Source organism: Mesocricetus auratus, unplaced genomic scaffold (assembly GCF_017639785.1).
Source record: "Mesocricetus auratus isolate SY011 unplaced genomic scaffold, BCM_Maur_2.0 Super-Scaffold_100008, whole genome shotgun sequence".
NCBI classification, from domain to species: Eukaryota; Metazoa; Chordata; class Mammalia; order Rodentia; family Cricetidae; genus Mesocricetus; species Mesocricetus auratus.
In genome coordinates this window covers 4,159,269-4,186,614 of record NW_024429192.1, presented here as the reverse complement: position 1 = coordinate 4,186,614, position 27,346 = coordinate 4,159,269, and the positions used below count along the sequence as shown (strand labels likewise).

General features: G+C 52.1%; 1 protein-coding gene across 4 annotated transcripts; it reads right to left on the bottom strand.

Moving 5' to 3' along the window:
* Positions 1–1,062: 1,062 nt before the first annotated feature.
* Positions 1,063–26,028, bottom strand: Setd4 (SET domain containing 4). 4 transcript variants are annotated; one of them, XM_005073880.4, is made up of 11 exons: positions 25,323–25,453; positions 23,714–23,810; positions 20,157–20,252; positions 17,180–17,217; positions 12,777–12,865; positions 10,632–11,061; positions 8,783–8,957; positions 7,030–7,111; positions 5,948–6,028; positions 2,472–2,595; positions 1,063–1,285 (listed from the first exon to the last, which is right to left on the bottom strand). In XM_005073880.4, the coding sequence occupies exons 2-11, from the start codon at positions 23,778–23,780 to the stop codon at positions 1,151–1,153; spliced, it is 1,317 nt and encodes a 438-aa protein (XP_005073937.1). In that variant the 5' UTR covers positions 23,781–23,810; positions 25,323–25,453; the 3' UTR covers positions 1,063–1,150. The 4 variants fall into 4 exon arrangements, 3 of the variants coding, with proteins under 3 accessions (XP_005073937.1, XP_040606382.1, XP_012971668.1); XM_040750448.1 differs by lacking the exon at positions 25,323–25,453 and adding an exon at positions 25,258–25,276; XM_013116214.3 differs by lacking the exon at positions 23,714–23,810 and having other exon boundaries at positions 25,323–26,025.
* Positions 26,029–27,346: the final 1,318 nt, after the last annotated feature.

The following is a 27,346-nucleotide window of genomic DNA, read 5'->3' as shown; positions in this document are numbered from 1 at the left end:
CCTTCCCCAGGTGGGGAGACAGCTCTGAGGCTGTGGCCGTCGGCTTTCTAAGAACACATGCAGACGGGTGGCCTAGAAACAACCGTCTTACCTGGGGACCACAGACTGCCCTGCCATGGGCCACGCTCTCTGCAGGGGGTCCGTGGTTCATCAGTCGTTCGTACAGGTATTTTTGTTTGTTGTTTTACGACACAGGGTTTCTCTGTATTGTTTTGGAGGCTGTCGGTCCAGCCCGGCCTTGAACTCACAGAGATCTGCCTGCCTCTGCCTCCCGAGTGCTGGGATTAAAGGTGTGCGCCACCACCACCCGGCTCTTCGTACAGGTATTTTTGCCAAGGTCAATCTGCAAACCAGTCCTATGCAACCGTCTATCAAATAAACTCAGGTCGGTCGTGGCTGTAAAATACCACGGATGTAACTGTCTGTGGAACTGTGGTGGACGGTTGTGTTACTGTCTTCTTTCCTCTCTAATCACTGGACAAGTGAAACAATGACAACCACGTGTTGTCTGTGAACGTTTCCATGTTTGAGGGGATTTTCGTTTTGAATAGTGTAGAGGAACTATCGTCACCTGTCCTTGTAAACTAAGTTTTCCTGAAACACAGGTGCTCTACAGAGGGAAGGTCTCAGCAGTCCACTGTGGTTCAACACTGCCAACCCACCCGGCCCCAACTTGTCCCTCAAGCCAAGAGTACCTGAGAGGCTTACAAGTTCACTTCCTGACCATTAACAGCCGGTGAGGGGACTGAAATGGAAGACACCAGGAAACAGAGCACAGCGGCTGCCTGGCCCTCACAGCCTCCCACTCAGAAGCTCAGCACCTCACCCCTTCCCCGCTGGGCTTACTTCTGTCCATGACAACTATAGCTTGGCCGTCTGTCTGTCCTCAGCTACCCAATGCCTAGTGCCCTCCTCCGCTCCCTGAGGACACCCTTCTCAGGGCTGAGCAGCCGCCGCTCCATCCCGGGGAGCAGCTCTTCCAAGTCCACTGTTTGTAAGGAGAGCAGAGGAAGGAACATTAAACACACTACTCTTTAACAGAAACCATCCACAGACTTCAAATAACCTCGTATAAAAGTGTTTATTCCGACCGCAGTGCAAACGCGGGAAGTCCGCCCTCCATGGGAGGGAACCTCAGGCCTCGGTGACGTCAGGGAGAGAGGGCTCGTGAGCTGCTCATGATCTCGGCGGAAGCCTGGAGGATGCTCAGCTCTTCCTTCCGCAGAGACTCCACCAGAGTGAGCTCATGTGCCGGGAGCGCCTTCCCCTCCTTCATGTCAGAAACCTGCAAGTTACGCCTAACTTTTTATTGCGATACAAGTGCGTCATCAGATCGGCTGTTTTAACTGCTTTGAGGCAGGCAGGCAGTGACCGCGGCCCCCATCACTTTCTTCTCTAAGGATGAATGAGTGCGCCAGCCGGCTCCCCTCCCCCGAGCCCGTGAATCTCGCTGGCCTCCGGTAAGTGGACAGCATTTGTCCTTTTGTGGTTTTCTTTTCACTTGACATAAAATCTTCACAGCGCACTAAAATTCTTAATTTTAATACAGTCAAGTTTCTTATGAACTGGTTTCTCATTTAAAAAATTATGAAATTAAGACACACATAGGAAAAAAATATTTGAAACACTATCACTAAGAAATCAAGCAATGATAGAACATGAGGCAAAAATTAAGACTCAACCTAAGTGCCCAACGATGAATGAACAGAGAAAATATTAATATCCTTACTTACACAATGGTATAGTCTTAAACGAAAATGAGCAGTGGCAGGGCTTGGGTTTAGAGTGTGTGCCCAGCAGGTGTGAGGACCCAGGTCCCATCCCAGTGACACAAAAAAGGGGGGAGAACAGGAGGCCCCATTTGCGATCCCAGGGGTGAGCCCGGAGGACACGGGTTAAGTCAGACACAAAAGCCACGGCCTTCCTATGCTCACCTGGGTAACAGAAAGAACGGCGGCCGCCGTGGGAATGGCGGCGAGACTGTGGAGACCACAGTCGACAAACACAGAGTTTATCGAGAGATAAGGGGCAGGTCCCAGAGCTCCCGTACAACACGTGGTCTCAGTTAGGAACAAGACTCATAGTGCGTGCCAAGAAAGAGATTGTAGGAGCTCCGGCGTGGGTGACACTGTTAAACAGTTTGACGGAGCAATCCCACAAGGTGCGTGTGCATCTGTACGTAGCCCTTCCAGACTAGCCTGTGCCTGCACGTGCAGAGGCCGGGGGCTGACACTGAGTGCCAGCTTCTATTGCTGGTGTGGTGGGGACCGGAACCCAGGTGCTCCCGCTAACACAGCAACCACTAACCCAGCACCGACACCTAACTCTAAAGTGTGACTCTGTCAACACAGCCAGACACAGAGATGGCAAGACGTTCGCTCACTGGAGATTCCCGGGGCTCTCCTGACAGCGGGCACAGCAAGGAGCCTGGGGACCGGAACCCCGTGTCCAGGCAGCTTCAGGAAACACACCTTGTGCAGCACAGCCTGAGTCTCCTCCATGAAGTCAGAGCATATCCTCTGGGCTATGCCCAAGCTTGTCTTCTCATTTGTATCTGAGATTGCTTCACCAAGGAGTACTTTTTTCCAGGACGTACTAGAACCAGAATGGCCAATAAGATCATTTCAGCGGTTCTCATTCTGATAACAGCGTTCCGCCATGCGGCGTTCACACGAGCCCTGTCCCCGCCCTTCCTGGGCACAGTGAGGCTTGTCCCCAAACCTGTAACATCACTACAGTTCCCATGGTAGTTTGAATACAATTGCCCCCCCCCCCCGTAATCTCATAGAGAATGGCACTGTTAGGAGGTGTGGCCCTGTTGGAGTAGGTGTGGCCTTGTTGGAGGAAGTGTGTCACTGTGGGGGTGGGCTTTCAGGTCTCTTTTGCTCAAGCTTCCCTCTGTGTGACAGTCCACTTTCGGTTGCTTTCTGATCGAGATGTAGACAGCACCATGTCTGCCGGCATGCTGCCACGCTCCCCGCCATGACGACAATGGACTCAACCCCTGAACTGTAAGCCACCACCTCAGTTAAATGTTTTCCTTTATAAGAGTTGACGAGGTCACGGCGTCTCTTCAAAGCAACAGAAACCCTAACCAAGACGAAGAGCTGCCGTGGCCACAGCGTCTCTTTGCAGCAACAGAAACCCTAACCAAGGCACACAGAAACAGAGGAAGGAAGAGTAGCCAAGAGTGAACCAAACAGGAGCCGGCTGCTTGGGTGTTCTTCACCAGCTGTGGCTGAATTCTATTTTCACGTCAATCCTGTGTCTGGCGTACAAGTTACCGGAGCCACACCCACCAGAGGCAAGGGCACTGCATGCCCCTTGGCTATAGGTGACAGTTCCTCCTGAAGGCTGGCAACCAAGAACACAATCCCCTGCCAAATGCCCTACAGCCAGGCCACTCTCTGCACGCCGGCCGGTCGCTCATGCGGCCTTGGCTTGCAGAAGCGAGGCTGCGGGAGGAGGTGAGGCCAGTGTTCAGCAATCTCGAGACCATAGGTCTGTCGAGGCAGCGTCGAGGGAGCCGAAGGTTTTGAAGCCGGAGGGGTGAAAGCCAGGCTCCACTTGGGAGAAGCAGTCAGGGAGAAAGGACAGAGGGGAGGCAGGAGGGAGGAGTTGGGAGGAGGGGGCACGGAAATGGCTCAGGAGGAGGAGGTGAGAGGGTGGCTGGACACGAAGGTTAGAGTGTACGCAGCAGACAGAACTCCCAGCCCGACAGGTCGGCTCAGTGAGCAGAGGGACCTCGGCTTCAAGGCCGATAGCAAAAGGTCAGGAGACGACCTCACACAGGAAGGCTGGGAATCACCGGGTACCTGGGTGTTTCCCCTTGGGCCATGCCGCCCAAGCAAGCGACCCGAGGGAGACAATGAATGTGGGGATGACCTCTACAAATGGCTGTGCTGTCTCCTTATAAGGGTGCACACACACCTCGTCCCCACGGGGTGCAGGTGAGCTCAAATGGACCGGTCAGTGAGTGACTAGGGAGCGCGGGACAGTGGCGAGTGAGAGGAGAAAAGACAAGGAGAGCAGGGCGAGCCAGACCCTGCCTGTGCGGACGCTGTGCGCTGGGCTGACTGCACACCTGCCCGCCTGGGTCCTCTACCACGCAGGGGAGGAGCTCCACCACGTGACATGGCGCCCGTGCGGACAGACATGGTGCAGAGTTCTACACCCTGATCTGCAGGTAGCAGCAGGAGATGGTCTGCCACACTGGACACAGCTTGAACTTATGAGACCTCAGAGCCCACCCCCCAGTGGCACACTTCCTCCATCAAGGCCACGCCTCCCAGGAGAGCCACTCCCTATAGGGTCGTTCCTATTCAAACTACCACATCCTCTAAAACTCTAAGCAAGTCCCAAGTAAATGCTCTCTTTCCTAAGAGTTTCTGTGGTCATGGTGGATCCTAACAGCACTAGAACACTAAGACACACGCCATCCACAGTCTATATGGCCACGTTTCAGTTCAAAACTTTAACTTTTTATGGTACATTCGCCTACATACAGTAGTACATGATAAAACAGACAACTATGCATACATGCTTTTCTATTTTTCTTTCTCTACAACTAACTTTTTCTTAAAGTTTTCAATACTTCTGTGTGCAATTATTTTAAAACAATTTCATTCCCATGTAAGTGAATCTGCCAGGTGCAACCCTGTGCTGTTCAAGGGTCAACTACATCTCTGGTCACTAAGACCAGGGAGACGCTTTCCTTCTGATCCCCACAGGAAAGAGTAAGGATGCCGCAAGGGCAAGAGGGCTGTCCCTACACACCGCTGGACACCTGCCCCGCATCCTAGGCAGCAGCAAGGCAGCTGCTGTCAGATCAGTCCTGGCCTGGAGGGGTCCCTGTGATGACCGGAGCTCAGCTACGGGGGTTGACAGGCAGCTAGCTCTGGGACATGACCTTCGGCCCCTTAGGAACATTAAGGAGCCAATCACAATGCATGTCTACACTGCGTCCTCTCGTGGAGACCAACCCCAGAGTAGAACTGGGGGCGAGGGACAATGTGGGATCCCACAAGTGACTCAGTTTCCATCTGCAGCCTGTTCTGACCCATAAGACATTAGAGTTCAAGATGGCTTGTCTCGGTCTCCTTGAGAGCCGTGAGAAAGTCCTGATGAAGCCCAGGGGAAAGAGCGTGTTATCTGACTAACAAGCTCCTGGTGCCAGTGTAGGCAGGCAGAGACAGCGCAGGAAGCTGCTTGCTGAGGGAGGACCCAGGTTTAGATAGTGAGCCTGGCTGCTCACCGAGTCAAGGGCAGTGCGGGGAGCTGGTTAACTGCTGCTGCTCTGTGTTCTGCTTTCCTAGTCTGTCTACAGGCAGGCTCTAAATTAAAGTCAGGGTGCCCGGTGTACTGAGACACATGGACGGGGCAGTCCTGAATCTCTCCTGTGTTTCTGTCTCTGTTTCTTTACTGCCTTGTCTCAGTCCTCACACCCCCCTCAAGGAACCCAGCTGACTCATCGGAGCAGGCTCCGACAGGGAAACATGGGACCAGACAGGGCAAAGCTGGGAGCTTGTCTATCACAGGAAAGCCCACCTACTCAGAGCCGTGCCCCTGAGGCACCCGTGCTGACAGGACACTAATCAGACTGACAGGACACTAATCAGACAGTCACCAGGGGCAATACCTCAACACAGAGCGCAAAGTTCTCAGAGCCACGCAAGGAGCAGCTTCGGGGCAGGGTTTCCTCCTCTTCCCCCTAAATGCAAGCCTCCCAAACAAACCCCTCCGGTTTTTACCAAGAAGCAGACACTGTCCTGGCAGTGGTGGCCCAAGCCTTTAACCCCAGCACACAGAAGTCAGAGCAAGCAGATCTCTGTGAGTTCAAGGCCAGCCTGGATGACAGTGAGTTCCAGGACGTCCAGGGCTACACAGAGAAACCCTGCTTCAGAAAACAAGGTTGGGGGAGGGGGGGAGGAATGCAGGTGAAACTTACAATTTCTCAGCTTCCAGACACAGCAACTTAAGAGCTGTGAGCAACCTCCAAGAAGGTCCATCCCATCCAAACGTCAAATTTCTACGGGAGAAAAGCAGGCAGCACCAAATCTGTCACTTAGGAATGACACCATGGCAAACACCAAAGAAACCTAGCAGTGGCTTTGAACAGGCACATGTTGGGTCAATGGATTTGTGTTCTGACTGTTCCGGGTTGTGCTGGATAATTTGTGGACTTGACACAAGCTGGAGTCAGTGGAGAGGAGGGAGCTTTGATTGAGAAAATTCCTTAGTAAGATCAAGCTATAGGCAGGCCTACAGGCTCTTAATTAGTGATTGGTGGAGGAGGGCCCAGCCCACTGTGGGTGGGGTCTCTCCCTGGGCTGGTGGTCCTGGGTTCTGCAAGACAGCAGGCCAAGCAAGCCTGTGAGCAGGGCCCTGCACGGCTCTTGCTTCAGCTCCTGCCCCCAGGTTCCTGTCCTGACTTCCCTCAGTCACGAGACTATGATGTAGAACCTCTCCAACTCACTTTTGGCCCTGGTGTTTTGTCACCACGACAGTGGCCGAGTTGAGGGTGAGAAGCCACTCTCCAATCGTTTTCAGAAGACCCTGAACTTGGTTTAGGGGGCCACAGCGAGGGACCTGGTAACCCCACCACACGGTTCAGGGAGATGAACAGGGGAGGGCGGCCGCACACTGTTGCTACGCATGGAAAGCCTGACTTAGACAGAAAAGACGACGTCCAAGGGTGAGTCTGGGATCTTATCTCTCCTACCCCCGATCTGTACCGATGCTGGCAGACAGGGTCTGCTCGGGGTCAGCCTGGCTTGTGACAACCCCGTACCACCCCCCTGAACCTGACCCACCTAATGACATTCGCAGAACTGTTTCAAGCTTGCCTCTCACATTCCCCCGGCAACTGTCTTCCACTGCTTGAGTGTCTACTACACGGGGCACAACTTTACTGCACAGTAAGGCCTTAGCGGATACCCACCCGTCGGCTAGCACAGAGGCGGGAGGTGTCGCGGCTGCAGAAGCCAGAACCCTCGGTACTGTCGTGGGAATGGATAGAAGCGCACTCACTCTGTGAAGCCGTGGTCCCTCAGGATGGACATCTTCTTGTGCATCTGTTTATCTGCTGCCGGGAGGTACTTAACCAGCGCGTCTGCGTCAGAGAGGAGATCCGGGTCACTGTCGGATATAACTCAGGCGAAGCGCACACAATGCCTTCTCCTCCAGCATACTTCCCTCCCATCACCATCCTGTGTGACCAAGAGTGCTCCCTAATTCACACTAGGTGTCCTCTTTGGGACATCCCCATCCTGTGTGACCAAGAGTGCTCCCTAATTCACACTAGGTGTCCTCTTTGGGGCATCACCATCCTGTGTGACCAAGAGTGAGTGCTCCCTAATTCACACTAGGTGTCCTCTGGGACAACCCGCTGAGACTGCCGGTGCCTGAAAAGCTGTGAGGGCTCCATGGCTGGGGCAGAACCCTGAGAAGTGAGGCTCGCGCCCCCACTAAACGCATCCACAGGGTAAGAAGGGACAATGCTAGAGCGACTGCTGGGAGACACAGCCAGAAGGAGGCTGCGGAGGAACTCCGGGAGGAAGGCAGGTTGTCGATGCTGTCTACAAGCCAGGTGCACGGCAGTCCACGCATCAGCGATGCAGCTACACAGCGCGCGGGTGAACACTGACACGCGTTGTTGGAGGGGAGAGAAAGCAAAGGCTTCTGCTTTGGGAGGTGGTGATGGGCTTCGCTTCTGCATTTGCATACAAAACCAGAACAAACCAGGGGCTCGGGGTGTAATTCTGACGAAAGCACGCCTTCCCTTCCCTCCCGAGAGGGCACCCGCCAGGCAAGCGTCCTGCCACCGAGCCGATCCTCGGGCCCTGCTCCGATTTCAAGGGCGCAGATGGACAAGTGAGCGCATGCAGTTGTTGCTCCGTGGGTTCACCTGGCACTGTGGACGGTTAGGGCCATCCTAGGGCAATGCAGGACTCTGAGGCAACCTCACAGCTGGCTGGCTGGCTTTCTTCCTTTTTGGCTTGTTTTTCGAGACAGGGTTTCACTGTGTAGCTTTGGAGCCTGTCCTGGCACTCGCTCTGCAGACCAGGCTGGCCTCAAACTCACAGAGATCCACCTGCCTCTCTGCCTCCAGGGTGCTGGGATTAAAGGCGTGCGCCACCAACGCCCGGGCAAAGCTGGCTTTCTAACTCATTGTACAAGTTCCCGCTCTCACTCTAAAACTCATTACGCTGATATATGTGCTGTGTGTGACACACACACACACACCGTGAAGGTCAGAGGACAGTTTGCAGGAGTCAGTTCTCTCCCTCCACCTTGTGGGTCCTGAGGATTGAACTCGGGTCCTCAGGCTTGGTGGCAAGCCCCCTTTACCTGCTGAGCCATCTCGCTGGCCCAGTTCTGGCTCTTCTGTCTTTAACCTAAGAAACGTAATTGCTGTTCTGCCTACAAGTTGTACATTCTGACCTGCACACAAACGCCTCGAATACACGCCGGGGGATCTCCCGCCGCTTGCCCGTGGCTCAGGAACTGCTTTTGCGTGGGTGCTTGCTAAGTTTCTGCTCAGCACAAAGACCTGCCCCCTCGCAGCCGTGACTGTCGCTCGTTTCCTAAGCAACTTCCCCCCCCCACACCACCTCTCAGCTCATCCATCGGTTTTGCTGGTTTTACCGCAACACGGTTTCCGGCCAGTGAAGGCGAGGCTACTTCTGCCTGAGATCAGGGAGCACTGCATACAGGGGCTCTTCCCACTACGACGGGAGATAGCGCTGCCTCTGGGAGAAGCAACGGCGCCAGCGACACCAACCTCCTGGCACGGGAACGCAGGCGTGAGGGTTGCAGCTGGAGACGAAGCCGTACTCCAGGAGCAGCCGCTGGTTGTCGTGGGGACCGTAGCAAATGAACACTTCCTGATGCTTCCTGCAGCGCGAGGCCGTCCTGATCTCATAGCGGCTGGTTTTCTCGTTGAACGCCGCCTTCACCTGCGGGGGGGCGTAAGACTTCTCTTTTTAGCCCACACTACAAGTTACCGCGTCAGCTGCTGTACGACGCAGTTTGAGATGCCTGGCGACAAAGCCGGCCACAGGTGGGGACTGATGCTCCTACACTTCAGCCTGTTCCCTCCTCCGTCTCGCCTTCCCCTGCGGGAGGGAGGACTCTCAGAGTGACCACACATCTGACTCGGCCACGAGTTTCAGTGTTTACAGTCCTCGGAGACGTAAAGGTCCTTTGCAGCTCAGCCCTCAGGCTCCCGTCATCCAGCTATGGCTGTGTTCTTCTGTGTTAGTCCATAAAATCGCTATAGTACAAGCCTCCAATAAAATCACAGTGAGGCTGAGTCCCTGTGTCCATTATGGTTCTGCCTTAATAACTGTTTTGTTATATATAATTTGACTATGTTGAAGTTAAAACCTTCCCTTTTGTTTAAACAGAAAAGAGGAGGTGACGGGAGATGTCCTTCTGCATATGTGTCTCTCTTATTGGTTGATGAATAAAACACTGATTGGCCGGGCAGGAAGATAGGTGAGGCTAGGAGACGAGAAGAGGAGAATTCTGGGAAGTTTGGGCAGAGGAGTCATCATGAGAGCCCGGGAAGAGAGGACTCCAGTCAGGAGTTCTCCGGTAAGAAAAGACCATGTAGAAATACATAGATTAGTAGTTATGGGTTAATAATAAAAAGAACTAGCCAATAAGAAGCCCAAGCCACAGGCCAACAGCTTTATAACTAATATAGAGTCCGTGTGTTTATTTTGGAACTCAAGGGCCCCGGGACCTACAGGCCAGAAAACTCGTGCTTACAAAACCAGCATCCTTTGACCTTTCACCTAACAGGGACTCACATGCTGGAGACTGGATAATGCCCAGGCTGGGGCCATCCCAGGGCCAAGAGCACAAGCAGGACCTCCCTGAGTCCTCCCACTGCCGTGTGGGGTGACAAGGTGACACTGATCTCTTCCTGGTGGCATGTCTCGGGGGACAGCAAAGGCACAGGACCCAGCCCGGTGTCCCCTAAACAGGTTTCAGGTGAGCTGACAGACCTCCTCCCCTCTGCCCTCCAAGCCTGGCCTTTCTCCCCGCATGTCATGCAAACCCGTGTGTCTCCAGTGTGCCAGTGGGGAAAGGGTTGAGGGAGAGGGCATTGTGACCATCACTAGTGGGGTTCTTCCATGAACCCCAGATTCCTCATCACACAGGTTCTCATCTGTTCCATAATCAGCCTTGCTCTGAGCACTGGGGCTTCAAAGAGGAACAACAGGAAACCGGAAAGCCTTGAGGCCATGGAGGAGGCTGATCCCCAGTCAGAACAAAGACACAGGTGCGGACAGCCACACCACCAAGTGTAAAGATGGGGCAGGGAGGAAGCCAGACCGCACCCAAGCCCTGGAGGGCCGGGAGCGAAGACTCTGCCTGGGTCAGTGAAAGGCCCAGGGGCTCAGCACAGGGCCCTGCAGGCCTGGAGAGCACTGCAGTCCAAAAGCAAAGGAGACTTTTGCTACAACGACATGGGGGGGGGGGCGGGAACGAAGAGCAGCGGAAGGGAGGCTGGCCTAACGCATACACCTGACACAGGTTACGCCTGCCTGCGCTGTTTCGTTCCTGACTCGACATGCTGGAGTTCTGTGACAACAGGGCTCGTGCCCGTGCCAGCGCCTCACCTGGACATGTGGGCTGTGGTTCAGCAGATCCAGGTACGGTGCGAGCGCGCACGTGTCGGGCTCTGCGGAAAGGCATTCCTGCCTCGTGGACCTCAGGTACACAGCTCTGGTGTTCACGGTGCACCAGGCCCACAGGAAGGCACTGTAGCTGAAAATGCCGCCCACAGGCTCCACAAACAGAGGCTGCAGGGTAGAGAAGAAGGCTCCGGAGGAGGCAAACAAGTCCCGCACGTGGGCTCTCTGTTCTTCCGCCTTCGCCTTTAAAGGCTCGGGCAGAAGAGCCACCACTCCCGGCTCCAAGCAGACCGGGCAGGTGTATGACTTGGGTAAAATGTCCAGGTAAGATTTCCAGGGGGACCGACCTCCTGCATGCCTTTCTGAGATTAAAAACGTGCACAGGGCCAGCAGAGGAGATGGAGGAGGCTTCCACCTTGCAAAGTGAAAAGACACATGGAAGGAATTAAAGTGTGGACTCCGCCACAGTTTGGTTTGCTTCAGAGGGAATATGCTCAAGCTGCCAACACTCCAGCCGAGACACAGGCATCTCTCCTACGACTGTGTCTCTCCAGTGCACACCCAACACGGTCTACGACCTCTCCCTCCACAGCACACCCAACACGGTCTATTTCCTCTTTCCCACCAATGCCATTTCCATAACTAATAGGTAAGATCAGCTTCACAAAAAAAAAAAATCTTGTATCTAGCCTGGTTGCAATCTCCACCATTGCTGCAAGTTCTACTGGACAGTGCTGACCGAGACAGAGGCTGTGTCTGATCACTACTATACACTTTGGGCTTTTGTTCCTAAACTTGGGAGTTCTAACACAAGTTAAGTAGTTGTGTTCTGAATGATAAGCCCCAATACACCGCCCCCCCTTTTTAAGACTCAGAAGGTTGCCTCAGTGGAAAATTCCCCCAAGGTCCCTTTCCCTAGACAGGGAACAAGGTTGAATTGAAAAGAACATCTTGTCCAGAGTGCTGATACAGGACACGGCAGGCTGTTAAGATAAGTTTAATCTTGACCTTGTGGTTTCTCCAGAAGGATGAGTTATGCCCGCGCTTCTTACAATACCCCTATTGCTTGCCCAGATCTGCACCTTCAGTGGCCCTGCTTTTTACAATACCCCTATTGCTTTGCTTGCCAAAAGTATGTATATAAAAAGAACACTGTCCTAGAGCCCAGTGCGGTCAGTTAGCTAAGGCTGCTGACACCTGTGCAAACAATAAACCTCTTGCGGTTTGCATTCAACTCTCTGGTTATTGAGCTCGGGACATCACCGGGGTATTCAGCCTGAAGCCTGATAACCTCAGGTCTTTCAGGAGTAGCTACTCACATATCAGCCCTTACGGCATAAACAGACTTGGCAATGGTATCATTCATTAAGTCCAGATTCCCATGTCATGTGATTAGAGCATCCTCCTGCTACGCAGGCCCATAAAGAATGGGGGGGGGGGGAGTATGACAATGTGCTGTCTTTGAACCCTTAAAATGAAGAGATCACTTCTGCTAAGGCTCTCACTCTCTCTGTCCTCAGGGTGCTCCAAAACCAAGGCTCGCCGCCATGTGCCCAGAACAAGGCTCTCAACCTACAGTGTCTGCTCTCCTTCATCCCTAACTAAGTCCAACTCCTCCCTAACGCCAAATCCTGCACTGCCTGCTCTCCTTCATCCCTAAGTCCATCTCCTCCCTAACGCCAAATCCTGCACTGCCTGCTCTCCTTCATCCCTAACTAAGTCCATCTCCTCCCTAACGCCAAATCCTGCACTGCCTGCTCTCCTTCATCCCTAACTGAACCCAACTCCTCCCTAACGCCAAATCTGTTCACAGCTAAAGAAGCCAAGCAGGTACAATAGGATGAACCAAGGCAGGGAAGCAGCAGCCGCAAGGCTTTTTCATCCTGGCACCATCCTATTTCACCTCCCAGTAGATAGGGAACGGGGTTCACACCCTCAACCCAGGCAGCCTTAGAGATACAGTCCCCCGTGGATTAAGACCAAGCCCAGAAGAGAGAAAACCTTTCCAATCACACCAGGTGCTCCTTGGCTAGACAAGAGCTGGGTCCTCGTGCTGCGCCGGCCATGGCAAACGTCTGCCAATGGCAGACACTGTCAAGGAACAGCACGGGCACCAGGTGTGTCACTTACTTCTTAATGTAGGGCCCTAAGGAGCTTCGAATCACAGTGTCCGTGGTGAGCAGACAGCTCTCGGGCAATGAAATAATCGTCTGTCCTTCCTTGCCAAAGAGAAAGTAGAGTTTAGGACACCTCGGCTTTGCAAACACTGAACCCCACCCATCACATATCAAAAGCCCTCCAGAGTGCAGACAATGCAGGTTTGCAAAGAGACAGGCACAGACTGTGTTAGGGCCAGCCATAGGATAGGTTTTAAAAATTAAGAACCTATGGGAAGCAAAACCTTTGCTTTACCAGGGCAATCAACGATAATGAGGTTGGCTTAGGAAGTAGCTGTGACTAACAAGAGACCAGCATCACTGAGATAAAATCTGGGGAGTGCTTCCTCAGCTCCTGGACATAGACGCTGTGGTCCAGCGGGGGACCGCGGCTGAACAAAAGGCTGGTAAATGTATGTCTTTCGCGTGGCAGCGGTTTGAAGGCATGAAGGGATCATGAAGAGCTGAGCTAGGCACTGTAAGATCCATGGGAGACAAGCAGGGAAGGTGCAGCCTCTGTTGCGATGGAAAACCCAGGACTGAAGAGGTCGCGAAGAGAAGTTGGGCTTTGGCAACATCAGAGGCCAGCAGAGGCCATTGGTGAAGGTATGGCCTCAACTTCAGTGGAGAAGACTCCAGTACACGGAGATGCCAGGGCCATGAAGTGACCACCGAGGACAGCTGCGGGTGTGGAGTGGGCTTGGCGTCAGCCTACGAGACAAGCTGCTATGGAAGGCAGCGCCCAGCAGGTCACGAGTGAGCCCCAGACGCCCGGCGGTGAGCTACGCCTTAGGGGATGCACTTCTGGGCTTTGATTGAGAATGGCTGTTCTCATGCCGTGGCTCTTCCCTTTGGGACTGAGAAATTATTTACTTTTTTTTTCTAAGTGCCGAGAATTTTGTTTATTGTAACAAACGTTTTCATGGCATTCGACAGAACTCGGAATTTCTCTGAAACAGATTCAAGTCCGTAAAACTAAATCAGCCGGAATAAAGCATTTTTAGAATTAAAAGAATTCAAACCACCAAAAGGAACACTTCATATAGTAACAAACAAAATATAAAAACAGAAGCCAACTAAGTAACAGATTAAAGGCGCTGCCTGGCCTGTATGGCTGACTAGTGTGGCTAGCTCTGTACTCTGATCCTCAGGCAAGCTTTGTTTGTTAGATCATAAACAAAATATCACCGCCAGTGTCTCTGTGTAGCTGGCCCTGACTGGCCAGAAACTTGCTATGTTGACCAGGCTGACCTTGAATTCAGAGATTCGCCTGCCTCTGCCTCCATAAACATGTGAGCCACCACGCCTGGCCTTGAAGCTCCCTGAATTTGCCATTACAAGCACTATCATCCCCACAGAAGCAGTGCTGAACTAAGAATGTTCCCAGGTGCTCGGAGCTCACGGGACGTGGTGTTCACCTCTGGCAGGCTGCTCCCTTCACCGGTGAGCCACGCGGGAGCATATTCTTGTGGTGGTTCTTCCTCGTACAAAGCAGCAGCCTCTTGTGAAGGAGCCAAGGTTAACACTTGGTTTCACAGCCTCTGCACTTGGAATGCTTTGGGGTGTCAGCATTTGCCAAGGGTAAGGAAAGCACAGCATTGGGACTGAGGCATGAGGTCCGTGCGCGAGGGGAGGTTCAGAAGAACTTGCTGCTCACAATCGCAAGCTGCCAGGCTCCTTGTCTTTGCCCGGGAGAGATGGCTGGAGAAGCCTTTGCTGCTTCTGCTCAGCCGCTGTGACCAAGGGCTGCCAGGTCTCCTGAAACAGCTGGATGGGCTGGCGGCAGACCGGGTATTTTCCAATATTGCTTTGTAGCATTTATATACCTCTGCAGTGTCTGTGTCTAAACAGCACACCAGGGAGATCAGACACTATCTGTCAAGGCTAATAGACATTCAAAGAGCTGCCTGAGTTAAATCTCACTTAAATTGCCCACTGCATCTGGAAAGCAGCTGCAGCTAATGAAATTCTGCATTACAGAACCCTTCGTAAAGGCCTGCACCTGATCAAGAGCTGGAGCGTTCCCTCCCAATTCAGTTAAGATCTTCAACAATGGCCAAAGAGCCTCGCTAGTTTGTCGTTAAGTCTTGAAGGGTCACGCTCCCTATTGTGACGTGGTGTGATGGCAGCAGCCCCAAGAGGAGGTGCTGTCACAGTCCCTGCAGGAGGCTGAGCTACACTGCACAGGCGCTTAGAGGTGGGGGACACAGCGGGCCATGACTCCCCCAGCTGAAGAGGTCAGGGAGGAGGAGGGTGGCCAGGCCCAGTGCCGGCTGTCAGGCGGCCTTGCTGTCCTGCTCCTCCAGATGTCCATCCATCCAGGCCTCTTACCACAGCGGCTGCTCGTCCAGCTTGGCGCCCAGTCCCCTCCAGTCTCTGCAGCTGCCTCAGCTTGCAGACCTACTTCGCTGTGGGGTACCAGAGTGTCACAGAGGATGAGGGCGGCCATCAGCTCCGGGTCCAGCCAAGACCCCTCAGGGTAAGAGCCACCGGAATCTAGGGATGCTATCTTTGTAGAGTCTTCACGCCCAGAAAAGAGGCTGAACACCTGGGCCAGAGTATCTTCACTCAAGGAGAAATCGTTCATGGAGGGGAGAGCAGCCACCGGGGGGAAGAGGGACAGCAGCGTGCCCGGCGGTGGTATTTTAACCAGACCTTGAACTCTTTCAGTGTTTGGCTTTTTTTCAAGACTGTGATAATCTGGATGTTACTCTACAGTCTGTACTGTGGTGTTAACACAGAGCTCTTGGAGAGAAACGGGGAGTTATGGTTTAACGGTGACATATTTTTATGTCAGGCTGACAAAGGGTTCAACTATACTGGTTAATTTTTGTCAACGTGAAAAAGTAGAGTTACATAGGACAGGAGACCTGAATGCAGAGATTGCTTGCTCTAGGCCGGCCTACAGACCCATCTGGGGAACACTTTCTTAATTAATGACTGATGTTCCAGGGCACATCCTACTGGGGGTGATGCCGCCCCGGAGCAAGTGGTCCTGTATTGTGCAAGACAGCAGGCTGAGCAAGCCATGAAAAGCAAGACAGGAAGCAGCATCCCCCGCCCCCCCACCCCACCCCACCCCACCCCACCCCCGTGCTCTCCGCCTCAGCGCCTGCCTTCAGGGTCCAGCCAAGAGCCCCTACCCTGACTTCCCTCTGGGGTGGACTATTAACTCATTCTTCTTCAAGCTACTTTTGGTCAGTGTTTTACCAAAATAGGAAAAAAAAAACTTGAGCAGACTCATTATAATATATATATGTATATATATATATATATATATATATATATATATATATATACACGCATGTACATAATACATCAAAGATACATCTCACTGCATATAACATACATCTCTATTTTCAAACAGTTTCATATAGACACACATTTCAAAGTGCATGTGGCCAAGTGTCATGACACACACCTGTAACTCCAACAGAAAAATGGAATGTTTGAGGCTAGCCTGAGTTACACGCTGAATTCCAAACAGAAGCTGCAGGACTGAGCCGCGCTGTGGGAGGGGTCCAAGGCCTACTGCCAGCATGTCCCTGCTCTCCGTCACAGCACACATCCTGGACGAGGGCCGTCACCACTGCCCACCACAGACACCATCTAATGTGGCAGACGTCGCGCCCTACCCTGGCTATCTCCTGACTCCTAAGGGTTGCGCTGAGGGGGCACATGGGCAGGGAAAAGACAGTGTACCCTCATGCCTTTGCAGCCCCCGGGGCTGGACCATCCTTAAAAGGAGGGGCAGGAAGCTGCACTCCTGTCTTGTTCCCTCCTATAAGTCAAACGCAGAGAGGCTTCGGGAACGACGAGGAGATGGAAGGACTCAGGTCCTCTGAGAACAGATCATCTGTCCCCTTTACATTTGTTTAAGTGGCAAACCAATCTCACGGCTGTGTCGGCAGAAGGACTTCAATGTCTGTCTTTACCCAGCAAACCCAAGCTTCCTTGGCATAACCCTAACCAAATATATCCATTTGGTAAGTAAGGAAATGGCTATACAGGTGAAGCACACTTGATTCACTTGATGTGAGCAAAGCATGCGTGCTCTCACACACACATGTGCACACACTCTCATGCACGTGCATGCACACACTCATGCACACACACTCATACATGTGCACACACTCGTGCACATGCACACTCATGCACAACTCATGCACACGCACGCACACACAGCACACGTGCACACTCATGCATGCACACACACTCATGCACACGCGCACACACACACAGCACACGTGCACACTCATGCATGCACACACACTCATGCACACGCGCACACACACACAGCACATGTGCACACACTCATGCATGCACGCACACAGCAGGATCTATCTTGAGTCTCAAGGATAAAACAGAAGTTCTCACCTGCAGTGATGTTTTGCTCATCAGCCCTCTTCCTGTTCCTGGAAGAACGAAAACACGGAGCGGTAAATCCTACTGTATCTTGGAGATCTTGTGCGCCCCTTTAAGGGCTAAAAGATGCCACAACACTGCAATACCGCGGGCGGGTCTCCTGGCTTTCCCTCCCAGGAAGATGGGATCGGGAAGCTGTTCTGGACCTCTCTGTGGGTTTGCATTCCTTCAACAGCAAAGCTGGGCTCTGGGTCAAGATCTAAGGAACTCGCCACAGAGACAACGCTGGCACTTTTCTCAGGAAGAGATGGTAGAGAACTCCATGTGACACAACCTAAGGAAGTGACTTACTGGCCAGTCTTGGCTGACAAGTTAAGTGTCCTGTCCCTGACTGACAACAGACCTGGACAGAACACGGTTCTGTGAATGTTGTCAGAAACAAAATGGAGGCATTTGGGTCAGACCCTGACATAGGAAGCCAAGGACACTCAAAGGGAGACACTTCATACGTCACTGTCTTCCAGTAGCAAAACATTCTGCTAAACTACAGCTTTACATAAACAGTCATGGAAGGACGCCTACCTGGCAGTCAAATGTCCCAAAGTGGTTTCCAAGCTACTTTGTAACCCTTCCATTTTACCTTTAAACCTTTTGCCTCCCTGGATGCACCCACAGCTCACTATAACCTGAAAGTAACAATTAACCTCTGCGTTGATTTTTAGACTCCAGAGTCACCATGTGTAGCTGGCCCACAGGGAGTACCCTCATGTGTATCTCTCTCAGGTGGGGACCCACGTGGGAAATCATTTACCAGCGAGATATTTTAGTTAATTCATCCCCGTTAGGCTAACTAGGGCCGGAGGACAAGTCCAACGCTTTAGCCCTGGGATCACATGCAGCAGGCCCCGTGGCTTCTGAAGCACTCCTGTGGTGAGGAACTAGAGGTCCTATTAGCAAAACTGTCCCTGCCACAGCAGACCCAGGTCCTTCTGAAGCACACGCCAGTCTGCTCTGGAGTTGCCCTCCACCCACGTCCACAGGACACTGCCCAACTTCTGAGAGACTCGTTCCAGACCAATGTCAATCTGGCCTCCACAAGGAGCTTTCAAATTCCAGAGGAGAACGTTAACCTGCCTCCGTTCCAGTAACTGTGGAAGCCCGCAGAGCTGCGCCTCCAACACGAGAGGAACGGATCCAAACTGCCGAAGGGACAGTGTTTGCTGAGGTCACACCGTAATACGCAACAAGTACCTCAAGTGGTTTCCTTGAGAAAACTACTCACCTCCTGAGCCTCAGACAGCCCCATTAGCATGCATGCCCCCCTCCCATTCCTAGCAAACCTCAAGGGAAAAGGTTGAGCTCGCCTCTGCTCAGTACACAATGCCATGCCTCTGAAGACTCAGCCCAGGTCTTTCCTTCAGGTGAGGCTCCAGGGACATCCCAACTTCTAACTTGATGGCGTCAGCTTTTTTCGCTTCAAGGCTGATCACTTTGTGCCGGCTAACCAACGAGGAAGAGCATCCCGGGAGAGGCAAATTCTCCTCCCAGTTGTCATTCGTCCTTTGACTAGGAGTGGGACCCACAACATGGTCCCCCTTCCACACAGCCGTGCCCGCTGATACTGGCATTGTCCGGGATCGTGCATGCAGTCATTTCCAGGAGACACTGCTTCACAGCAGACTTCATGGCATTCTGGCTCTTACACTCCTGCCTCTTCAGAGGTCTTGCCCGAGCCCCAGATGCAGACGTTGCCGTGACGCGGATGTGTCTGCTGGGACGGGGCTCCCCTGATCTGCTGATCTCTGCCCTGTGTCCAGTCACGGTTCTCTGTGACTGTCTGCTGTAAAGAGAGGCTTCCTCCAGGGCGGGCGGCAGCTACCCTTACATCTGAGGATTTGGAGGCAGCAACCACAGTTGAGAGGAACACACACTGTTTGTTCACTTTTCTGGGCCTGGGTTACCTCATTCAGTATGATCTCTTCCAGATCCATCCATTCACCTGAAGTTCCGTGGCTTCGTTTTCCTGTACACCTGCATAGAATCCCGTTGAGAACAGACCTCATTTCCACCACCACTCATCTGTTGAAGGGCATTTAGGTTGTTTCCATTTCCTGGCTGTTGTGAACAGAGCAGCAATGAACGTGGCTGGTATCTGCTGAGTAAGGCCTTTGGGCATATGCCAAGGATTGGCTCTAGCTCGGTCACATGGTAGATTCTGGTTTTAGGTTCTTTTTTTGAGGGTTCTCCACAGGGATATCCAGAGTAGACGGTCGACTCGCCTTCCTACCGGCAGTGAACGAGAGAATCTATTTCTACACAACCTCACCAGTACTTGTTGCCAGGGGTTTTGTTGACGTCAGCCATTCTGACTGGGGTGAGATGACGTCCCCAAGCTCTCCAGTTGGGTTTCCCCCGAGGGCTAAGGAAGACAAACACTATCTGAGGAGTGCTTACGGCCCCTCAGGGTCAGGCAGCTCTGCTCCTGTCAGCTGCGTGAGCTCTTTAAAGACTAGTCAAATGCTGTCCTCCAGGAGTGCACAAGACTTCACGTCTTTCAAGTGGTGTCCTTGTTCTGCATCCGTTTTACCCTTCTTTTCTTTTTTCTTTTTTCTTTTTCTTTTTCTTTTTTTTTTTGAGACAAGGTCTCATTGTACAGCCGGGGGCTTGCCTGGATCTCACCATGTAGCCCGGGCCCGCCTCAAACTCAGAGACCGGCCTGCCCCCGCCTCCTGAGTGCTGGGATGAAAGGCTTGTGCCTCCACGCCTGGCCTCACGGCTTCATCTTACTCTTATTATTCTCCTTCTTCAATTGTAATTTTCCCCTTATCTGCCACTCTTTTCCATAGAAAGGTAAGGCACAAACAGTGAAGCCCAAACCACAGATGTGTCTCCAGAAATGACACAGTCACTGCCGGAACCAGCCCCTGACCCCACCCGGCCCCACCCGGCCCCACCCCAGCCCCGCCCAGGCCTCCCACATGACTCTCACCTGGAAAGCGGGCGGGTACTAAGCCTGTGTCTTCAAACTGTCTATCTTTCAGCCACTTTCTCAGCTCTATGAATTCAGGTCGGTGGCTCTCGTTCACTGTCAGGAGAGGGGGAGCACACCAGAGTTAGCATCGCTGCGTCAGGGGGCCAGCACTGCGAAGGTATGCACTGATGGAGGATATCACACGCGCAGACGGTGAGGGGAGCAAACCTCACTGAGAATGAACATGACGCGTGCTGAGCGAGCGGGAAAGCCATTTGCTGCTGCGTGGTTATTTCAGTGCACGCACAGGACCGTTGGATAGAATCTAACACCAGTCTGGTGAAGACAGAAGGAAGTGTCCATACCCAGACAAGTAACATATTGACAAAAAACACTGGGGGACGAGGGACCGGGCAGGGGCTGCAGCCCTGGGCGGCGGGGCGGGGTGGAGCAGGGCGGGGCGGGGGGGGAGGGTAGAGTGTCTGCCTCACATTCGCAGTCCTGTGTCCCGTTCCCGGCACGGCACAGCCACCCAGCTGCCACGGTAACAGTGAGATGTGACAAGTCTTTCTCTGTCCCACCAGCCGGGCCCCAAGTAACGGCATGGAGACTTGTTATTCATTAGGAAAGCTTGGCCTATAGCTTAGGCTTGCTCCTAGTCAGCTCCTATAACATGAATTATTAGCCCATTTCTGTCAGCTGACATTTACCATGTAGCTTTCTACCTTCCTTTCATTCTGTATGTCCGACTCCCTCCGTGTCTCCGTGGCCTCTTCCCTGCACCCCCATCATCCCCTCCTACTTCCTGTCTCTGCCCGGAAGTCCCGCCTATACCTCCTGCCAAGCTATTGGCTGTTCAGCTCTTATTAAACCAATCACAGCAACGTATCTTCGCAGTGTACAAATATCCCACAACAGCGGCCCCTAAGTGGCCTCCTCTAAGATCCACAACAGAGAAGGATAGACACCGCTCACTTGTCCTCAAAAATATAAAAGCTATTTAACCAGTGTAATTGGGAAAAATACAATCAAACTGAGGGAAAAAAAAACCAAAATTTTCAGAACACATAAGCATAACATGGAATATCTAAGAAAATTTTCAAAACAACAAATGAGTTTAGCGAAGTTGTAAGATACAAATTAACACATGAAAAATTAATTGTATTCCCATGCACTAGTAACCAAAAGTTCAAATTCCAAAAATGCTACTAAAATACAATGTTTCTGTTGTTTTTTGAGACAGGGTTTCTCTGTGTGGCCCAGGCTGTCCTGGAACTCACTCTGTAGAACATGCCTTCTGACCAAGCTGTAGTCTGCCTGTACACTGCCACACCCCCGGCCTTGATGACGACGGACTGGACCTCTGAACAGTAAGCTGCCACCTCTGTGAAATGTTTTCCTTTATAAGAGCTGCTGTGGTGGTGGCGTCTCTTCACGGCAATGGAAACCCTGACAGAGACAGAAGTCAGTGGGGGGGGGAGACTGGGGTATCGCTGCAGAAGGCCTGCCCATGTTCTGGTTTGGAGGAACCTGGCTGGACTTGGGTGCTCTGGGTAAGGAAAGCAGTGGGGTGATTTCAGCGCTGCTTAGTGGACCACAGAAGCACAGAGGACAGCGGTGCCGAGAGCTATTTGGACCATTCAAGAGATTTCAGAGAACTTTGGTACCCTGCCTAGGGTGCGTTGTTGTGATATTTTGGTAAAGAATGTGGCTGCCTTTTGCCCTTGTCTGAAGAGTCTGCCCGAGAGGCTAAAGTGAAGAGTCCCGGACTAATTCTATTAGCAGAGGAAATCTCAAAACAGCCTCGCATAGCCTCTGGTGTGTGATTATTAGTGGTAACTCTAATGCAGATTTATACTGCAATAATGTAAAATCTTAGGAGAAAAGGAACTGCGTGAAGAGCTGTGTTCTAGGAGATAACAAATGAAGAAATAGAATACAGGGAGTGGTGACCTCTTCCAACTGTGAAAAGAAACTAAGGAAAAGCTTAAAGCTGGGTGTGGTGGTCTACACCTTTAATCCCAGCACTCTGAAGGCAGAGGCTGGCGGATTTCTGAGTTTGCAGCCAGTCTGCTCTAGAGATCCAGTTTCAGGACAGCCAAGCTTAGGTGGTGGAGGACAGAAAGATGGTGGAGGACAGAAAGACGGTGAAGATGTAACTGAATGAAGGGGCCTGTTCCAGCTCCAGCAAACAGCAGAACTTGGCAGCTTTGGCCACGTGGTTCTGGAGCTAAGGACAGAAAGAAAGGGGCTGTGGAATTTGCCTCCATAACCAAGAAAAGCCACTGAGGCCAAACACCTGTCAGTGGTGTCCCTAAGTGGAGGCCTAGAGAGGCCATTGTGTGAAGCTGTGAAGTTGGAGCCCCGGTTGCCTTGGAGACCACAGGATGTTAGAGATGCCAGAGCCATGGGATACCTGCCGAAGAGAGCTGCTAAGAGAGAGTGGAACCAGGGGAGAGAGAGAGAGAGAGAGAGAGAGAGAGAGAGAGACAGAGAGAGAGAGAGAGAGAGAGAGAGAGAGAGAGACAGAGACAGAGACAGAGAGAGAGACAGAGAGACAGAGAGACAGAGAGACAGAGAGAGACAGAGAGAAGCTGCAGTCAACAAAGCTGAAAGGAGCTGGAGATCTGAAGAGTGTTTGACATCGGACGTGGAGATGCAGACTTTGGAGTTCACCTGGCTCGTTTTTGGTCTTGCTTTGGTCCAGTGTTTCCTCACTATGCTCCCTTCCCTATGTTTTGGACCTGTAATGTGATCTGTTTTCTTGATTTTGATTTTATAGGGGATTACAGCTAAGAGGTCACATGAATTTCAGAAGAGACTTTAAACTTTGGACTTTTAAACATTGCTGAGACTCTTGTGCCCAAATTACAAAGTCCCCAGAGACCACCAGGAAGACAGACCCACTAAACTGCAAAAGCAAGGTTTAATGATTGTTCATCCACCCATGACAGGGACCCCGTCTGTCTAGCTGTTGAAGCAGCCCCCAGAGGCAGTGAAGTTCCATGTCTTCTGCTAGGTTTTTTTGTTTTGTTTTGTTTTTTTGTTTTTGTTTTTTTGTTTTTTTTTTTTTTTGGTTTTACGAGACAGGGTTTCTCTGTATTGTTTTGGAGGCTGTCGGTCTAGCCTGGACTCGAACTCACAGAGATCCGCCTGCCTCTGCCTCCTGAGTGCTGGAATTAAAGGCGTGAGCCAACGCCTGGCTTAAAATACCAATTTAATATAAAAGGAAACACTAAAGGAGGAACAGAGTAACAAAAAGCAGACACTAGACTCAGAGAAGACAAAATGGAACCAGGCTGGTTAAGGACCAGACCAAAGTAAGTCACACCATCCACTGGAGATGCTCTGTATCCAGAGAGCGACCAGAGCAAAAGGACAGACAAGCAGAAACCCAGGGGAGAGCCAGGGAGAAAAAAGTAGAAATGATGAGGAGAACACATTCATCCTCTCACTGGTGTGAGGACGCCATTGAGACGTGTTCTTTACACAATGTTCTCTTTGAACAGTGTTCTGAGGAACACTGTGTGGGCAGCCCTGCTCCACGAAGGCCTTCCTTCTTCCCAGCCCTGTACCTCCTCTTGAGTCAGAGCTTCGCCTCTGCCGTCTGACTCTCCCTGTCCTTCCTCTTCGCTGCTGCATACTGAAACCAGAGCCTGCGTCGTGCTCAACCTAAAATAAGGAGAGTGGCAGCCTTAGTCTCTAGTCGATGATCATTAAAGACCGTGGTACCTTTGATTATACAGACACATATTTTAGTGAATGTTCTCATTTTTTTAAATCCCTTTCCTAAAAGTTTTGTACACCAAAACTTTTTACTAAGTGCCAAACCAGGGTCCCTGCAGTAACAAATACCCATAATGCAATGGTCCTCAACCTGTGGGCCACGACCCCACAGAGGGCCTATGTCCTACGTCCTCTACATCAGATGCTTACAGTACAATCCATATCAGTAGCAAAAAGAGTCATGATGTAGCAGTGAGATAATTTTTGGGTGGGGGTCACCGCTGCATGAGGAACAGGGGCAGCAGCCTTACGAAGGTTGAGAACCACTGCTCTAAAGAGAGGAAACAATGCCATTTGGAGGCTTTACTGACTAAATTCTCACAGCTGATCTCCTAGACATTTGGTGACTTTCACAGTTCTGCGACAATCAACATTTAACCACGGTGCCATGTAACAGTTCTTAAGAACACATGGGGGCTGGAGACACAGTTCAGTGCTTAGGAGCAAAGCACACATGCAGTGCACAGATGAATATGACAGCAAAACATCGATACACATAAATAATAAACACAAAGAAACACAAAAGAATAAACAGTTATATCGGCAGCAGTCTTAGAAAAATGAATAAATAAACCCCCATCAGTGTAAACAGGGTTTTTAAGACACTAGGATCTAGACATCAATATAATTAAATTAGAAAGAAAATGGAAACCAACACATCGCACAAGGCAGACATGACCAGACGACAAAAGATGACTACTGCTTTTCTACATTAGTCTCTCAAAAGCCGAAACGGGAAAAAAATCCAGGGAACACAGGCAACAGAGTGGGGGACCAAATGTAGGAATTAACAGAAATAAATGCAAGCACTTTTGGAAGATGTACGCTAAGATGTGAAACCGAGCAAGAAATGGTGAGAAAAAAAAAAGTGAGGTTGAAGAAAATTCTAAATTGGAAGAACCCCCTGGGGTTGCGGGGGAACGGGTGGAGAGATGTCTCGGTGGTTAAGAGCCCTTGCTGCTCCTGCAGAAGAGCAGGGTTCGGTCCCTGGTGCCCATGTGTAACTCCAGTCCCAGGTGAGGTGATGTCCTCTCTTGGCCTCCCTATGCACTGCTCGCACATGGTACACAGATCGGTGTGGGTAAAACACCTCTGTACATAAGATACACTAGACCCCTTTGGGGGCTGCCTCTGAGCAAAAAGAGCGGGATGACCCCACAACAAAACGACCTGAAAGCATTCTCAAGTGAGCTTTTTCTCCCCTGCACCGCAACAGCCGGATACCACAGTGACGTAACTTCGGCAATACATGCATGTCTGGCATGCACTATACCAACGGAAATGATTTTAAAATCAACTACTTAAAAGGAAGACAAGAAATGCATAAACGGACCTCCAGCTAAGCCGCCCTGGCTGGCAGCCTTAGTAATCTACGTGGGCGGGAACACTTGTTCTTACCAGTCTGGAGCCGTCCGGAGCGCAGATGTGGGCGCACACGGAAGTGCAGTCCCACCGCAGCCGGGTCCCCGCTGCTTCCCACCAGGACCCTTCGCGGCCTGCGCCTGCGCAGTGTTCCGGCCTGCCCCGACTTCCGGTCGCCGAGAGTTTGCCGGCAGGGAGGGGAAATGGGGGTCGCGATCCGCGGAGAACTCGGGGAAGGCCAGCTGGAACCCCGCTTCCGCGGCGCCAGGCGGCACCGAGGCAGCCCGGGAGTCCTCCGCTCACGCCGGGAGCCGGCGCGTGGCGGCCGCGGAGACGCAGACCCCGGGCCGAGCGGAGGAGGAAGCGGATGCGGCGCGCCGCCGCCACCGTGCGCCCGTGCCGCGCGCATGCGCGGTTGCCCGCGGCGGCACCACTATCCCCGCTCCTGCGCTCGCAGGCTCGCACACCTGCAGATCTGGCTGCCCGCCCCGCATTCCAGAGCCAGCCGGAAGTCTTCCTCGCCTTGTCCTTTCCTCCTGCCCCCTCCACCAGGGGGGCTTACCTGGTTCCCGCCTTACCCTGCCCTCCGATTGCCAGGAGCACAGATTACCACTCCGCCCAGCACCGTTTCCCCACCCAGCCCCCGTCCACCCTGGGTATCCTTTCCTCTGGTCCCAAGACTGTTACTGCAGTTGTAACAAAGTATAAGGAATCAAAGTAAACAATAAGCACTCAGGGGTTTGTTGCTGTCCTCTAATTATTTCTTTTCCTCCATTTCTTTAAGGGAATTTTTCATTTCCCCTTTAAGGGCCTCAATCATCCTCATAAAGTTAGTTTTAGTTAGTTTTAGGTCATTTTCTTCTACTTCATCTGTGTTGGGATGTTCCGGTCCTGCTGTGGTAGCACCACAAGTTTCTAGTGGTGCCGTATTGCTCTTTGTATAGTCGAGAGTGTTCTTACCTTGTTGTCTACGAATCTCTTCCTCCAATCAATAGAGGTGGGGCTTGTGCTTCAGGGGTCCTCTCTTTCTCTAATTGGTATAGTTGGGGGCCGTGGCTCCCTTGACGGCTCCTTCAGACACAAACAGAGCAGGGCTTCCAGTGAACGCTCCTCCTGGTGGAAGTGTACCCAATGCTCAGGTGGTCACTGCTTGACATGCAGGTGAGTCTACAGCTCTGGTGGACGCTCCTCCCATTGGAGGTGTGGGTGGGGCTGAGGGTCCCGTGGTCCGTGTAGTACCATGGTATCTCCAACCCAGAAATGGCAGTGGTTGTGGTGCTCTTTCCCAAAGGATCTTTTTGCTATAGTTTCTGGAAGCTACTGCTGGAAATCACTGCTGTCCCTTCACCCAGTGATCAGTCCTCCCTCCAGGGCCTGACGCCGAGGCCTCCCTCTGACGCTGCTCCCAGATCTGAGGCTCATGGCACCCTTGATGCTGCCCTCGGCCTGAGGCTCTGGCCTCCCTCAGACTCTGCTCTGGGCATGAAGTTAGAGCCTACCTGTGACACTTAGGCCCAGGGCACCCTTGACTCCGCTCTGGGCCTGAAGCTTGGGCCTCCCTCTGATGCTGCTGCCAAGCTCTGACACTGCTCCAAGATTCCTAGGCTAACTTAAGAATCCTGTTCTGTGCATGTCAATCTCAGATGTGTTGTGTTGTGTGTGATATGTGTGGTATGGTGTGTGTGTGGTGTGGTGTGTATGGGTGGAATGTGTGAGTGTGTACTTGCTGCAGTAGGTGTTACTGGTCTGTGGTGGTGTGTAGGATTGGCATGTGGTGTGCTGTGTGTGTCTATGTGTACATGTATGTGTGTGGTATACTATGTGCAGTGTGTCAGGGTATGAGGTGTAGTATATGTATGTGTGTTTGGGGTGGTGTTTATGTGGTTTGTGTGTCATTTGTGGGTGTGTGATGTGGATGTATCATGTCCATGTGGTATATGTGTGGTGTGTGTGTAGTGTCCATGTATGTGGTGTGTTTACAGTATTGCTAGGGGTTATGGTGTGTGTCGGTGGTGTGTATGTGTGTGTGTGGTGTGGGATGTTTGTGGAGTCTCTGAGTG

What these genes read in the sequence shown, in the direction of transcription:
- Setd4 (XM_013116214.3), bottom strand. Translation starts at nt 25,695, where the DNA reads ATGCGCGCGGCACGGGCGCACGGTGGCGGCGGCGCGCCGCATCCGCTT. An exon ending in AGTACCCGCCCGCTTTCCAG is followed by an intron (nt 17,218 to 20,156) that starts GTGAGAGTCATG and finishes TCGTTCTTCCAG; the next exon opens with GAACAGGAAGAGGGCTGATG. An exon ending in CTCAGGCTGTGCTGCACAAG is followed by an intron (nt 1,286 to 2,471) that starts GTGTGTTTCCTG and finishes CGTAACTTGCAG; the next exon opens with GTTTCTGACATGAAGGAGGG.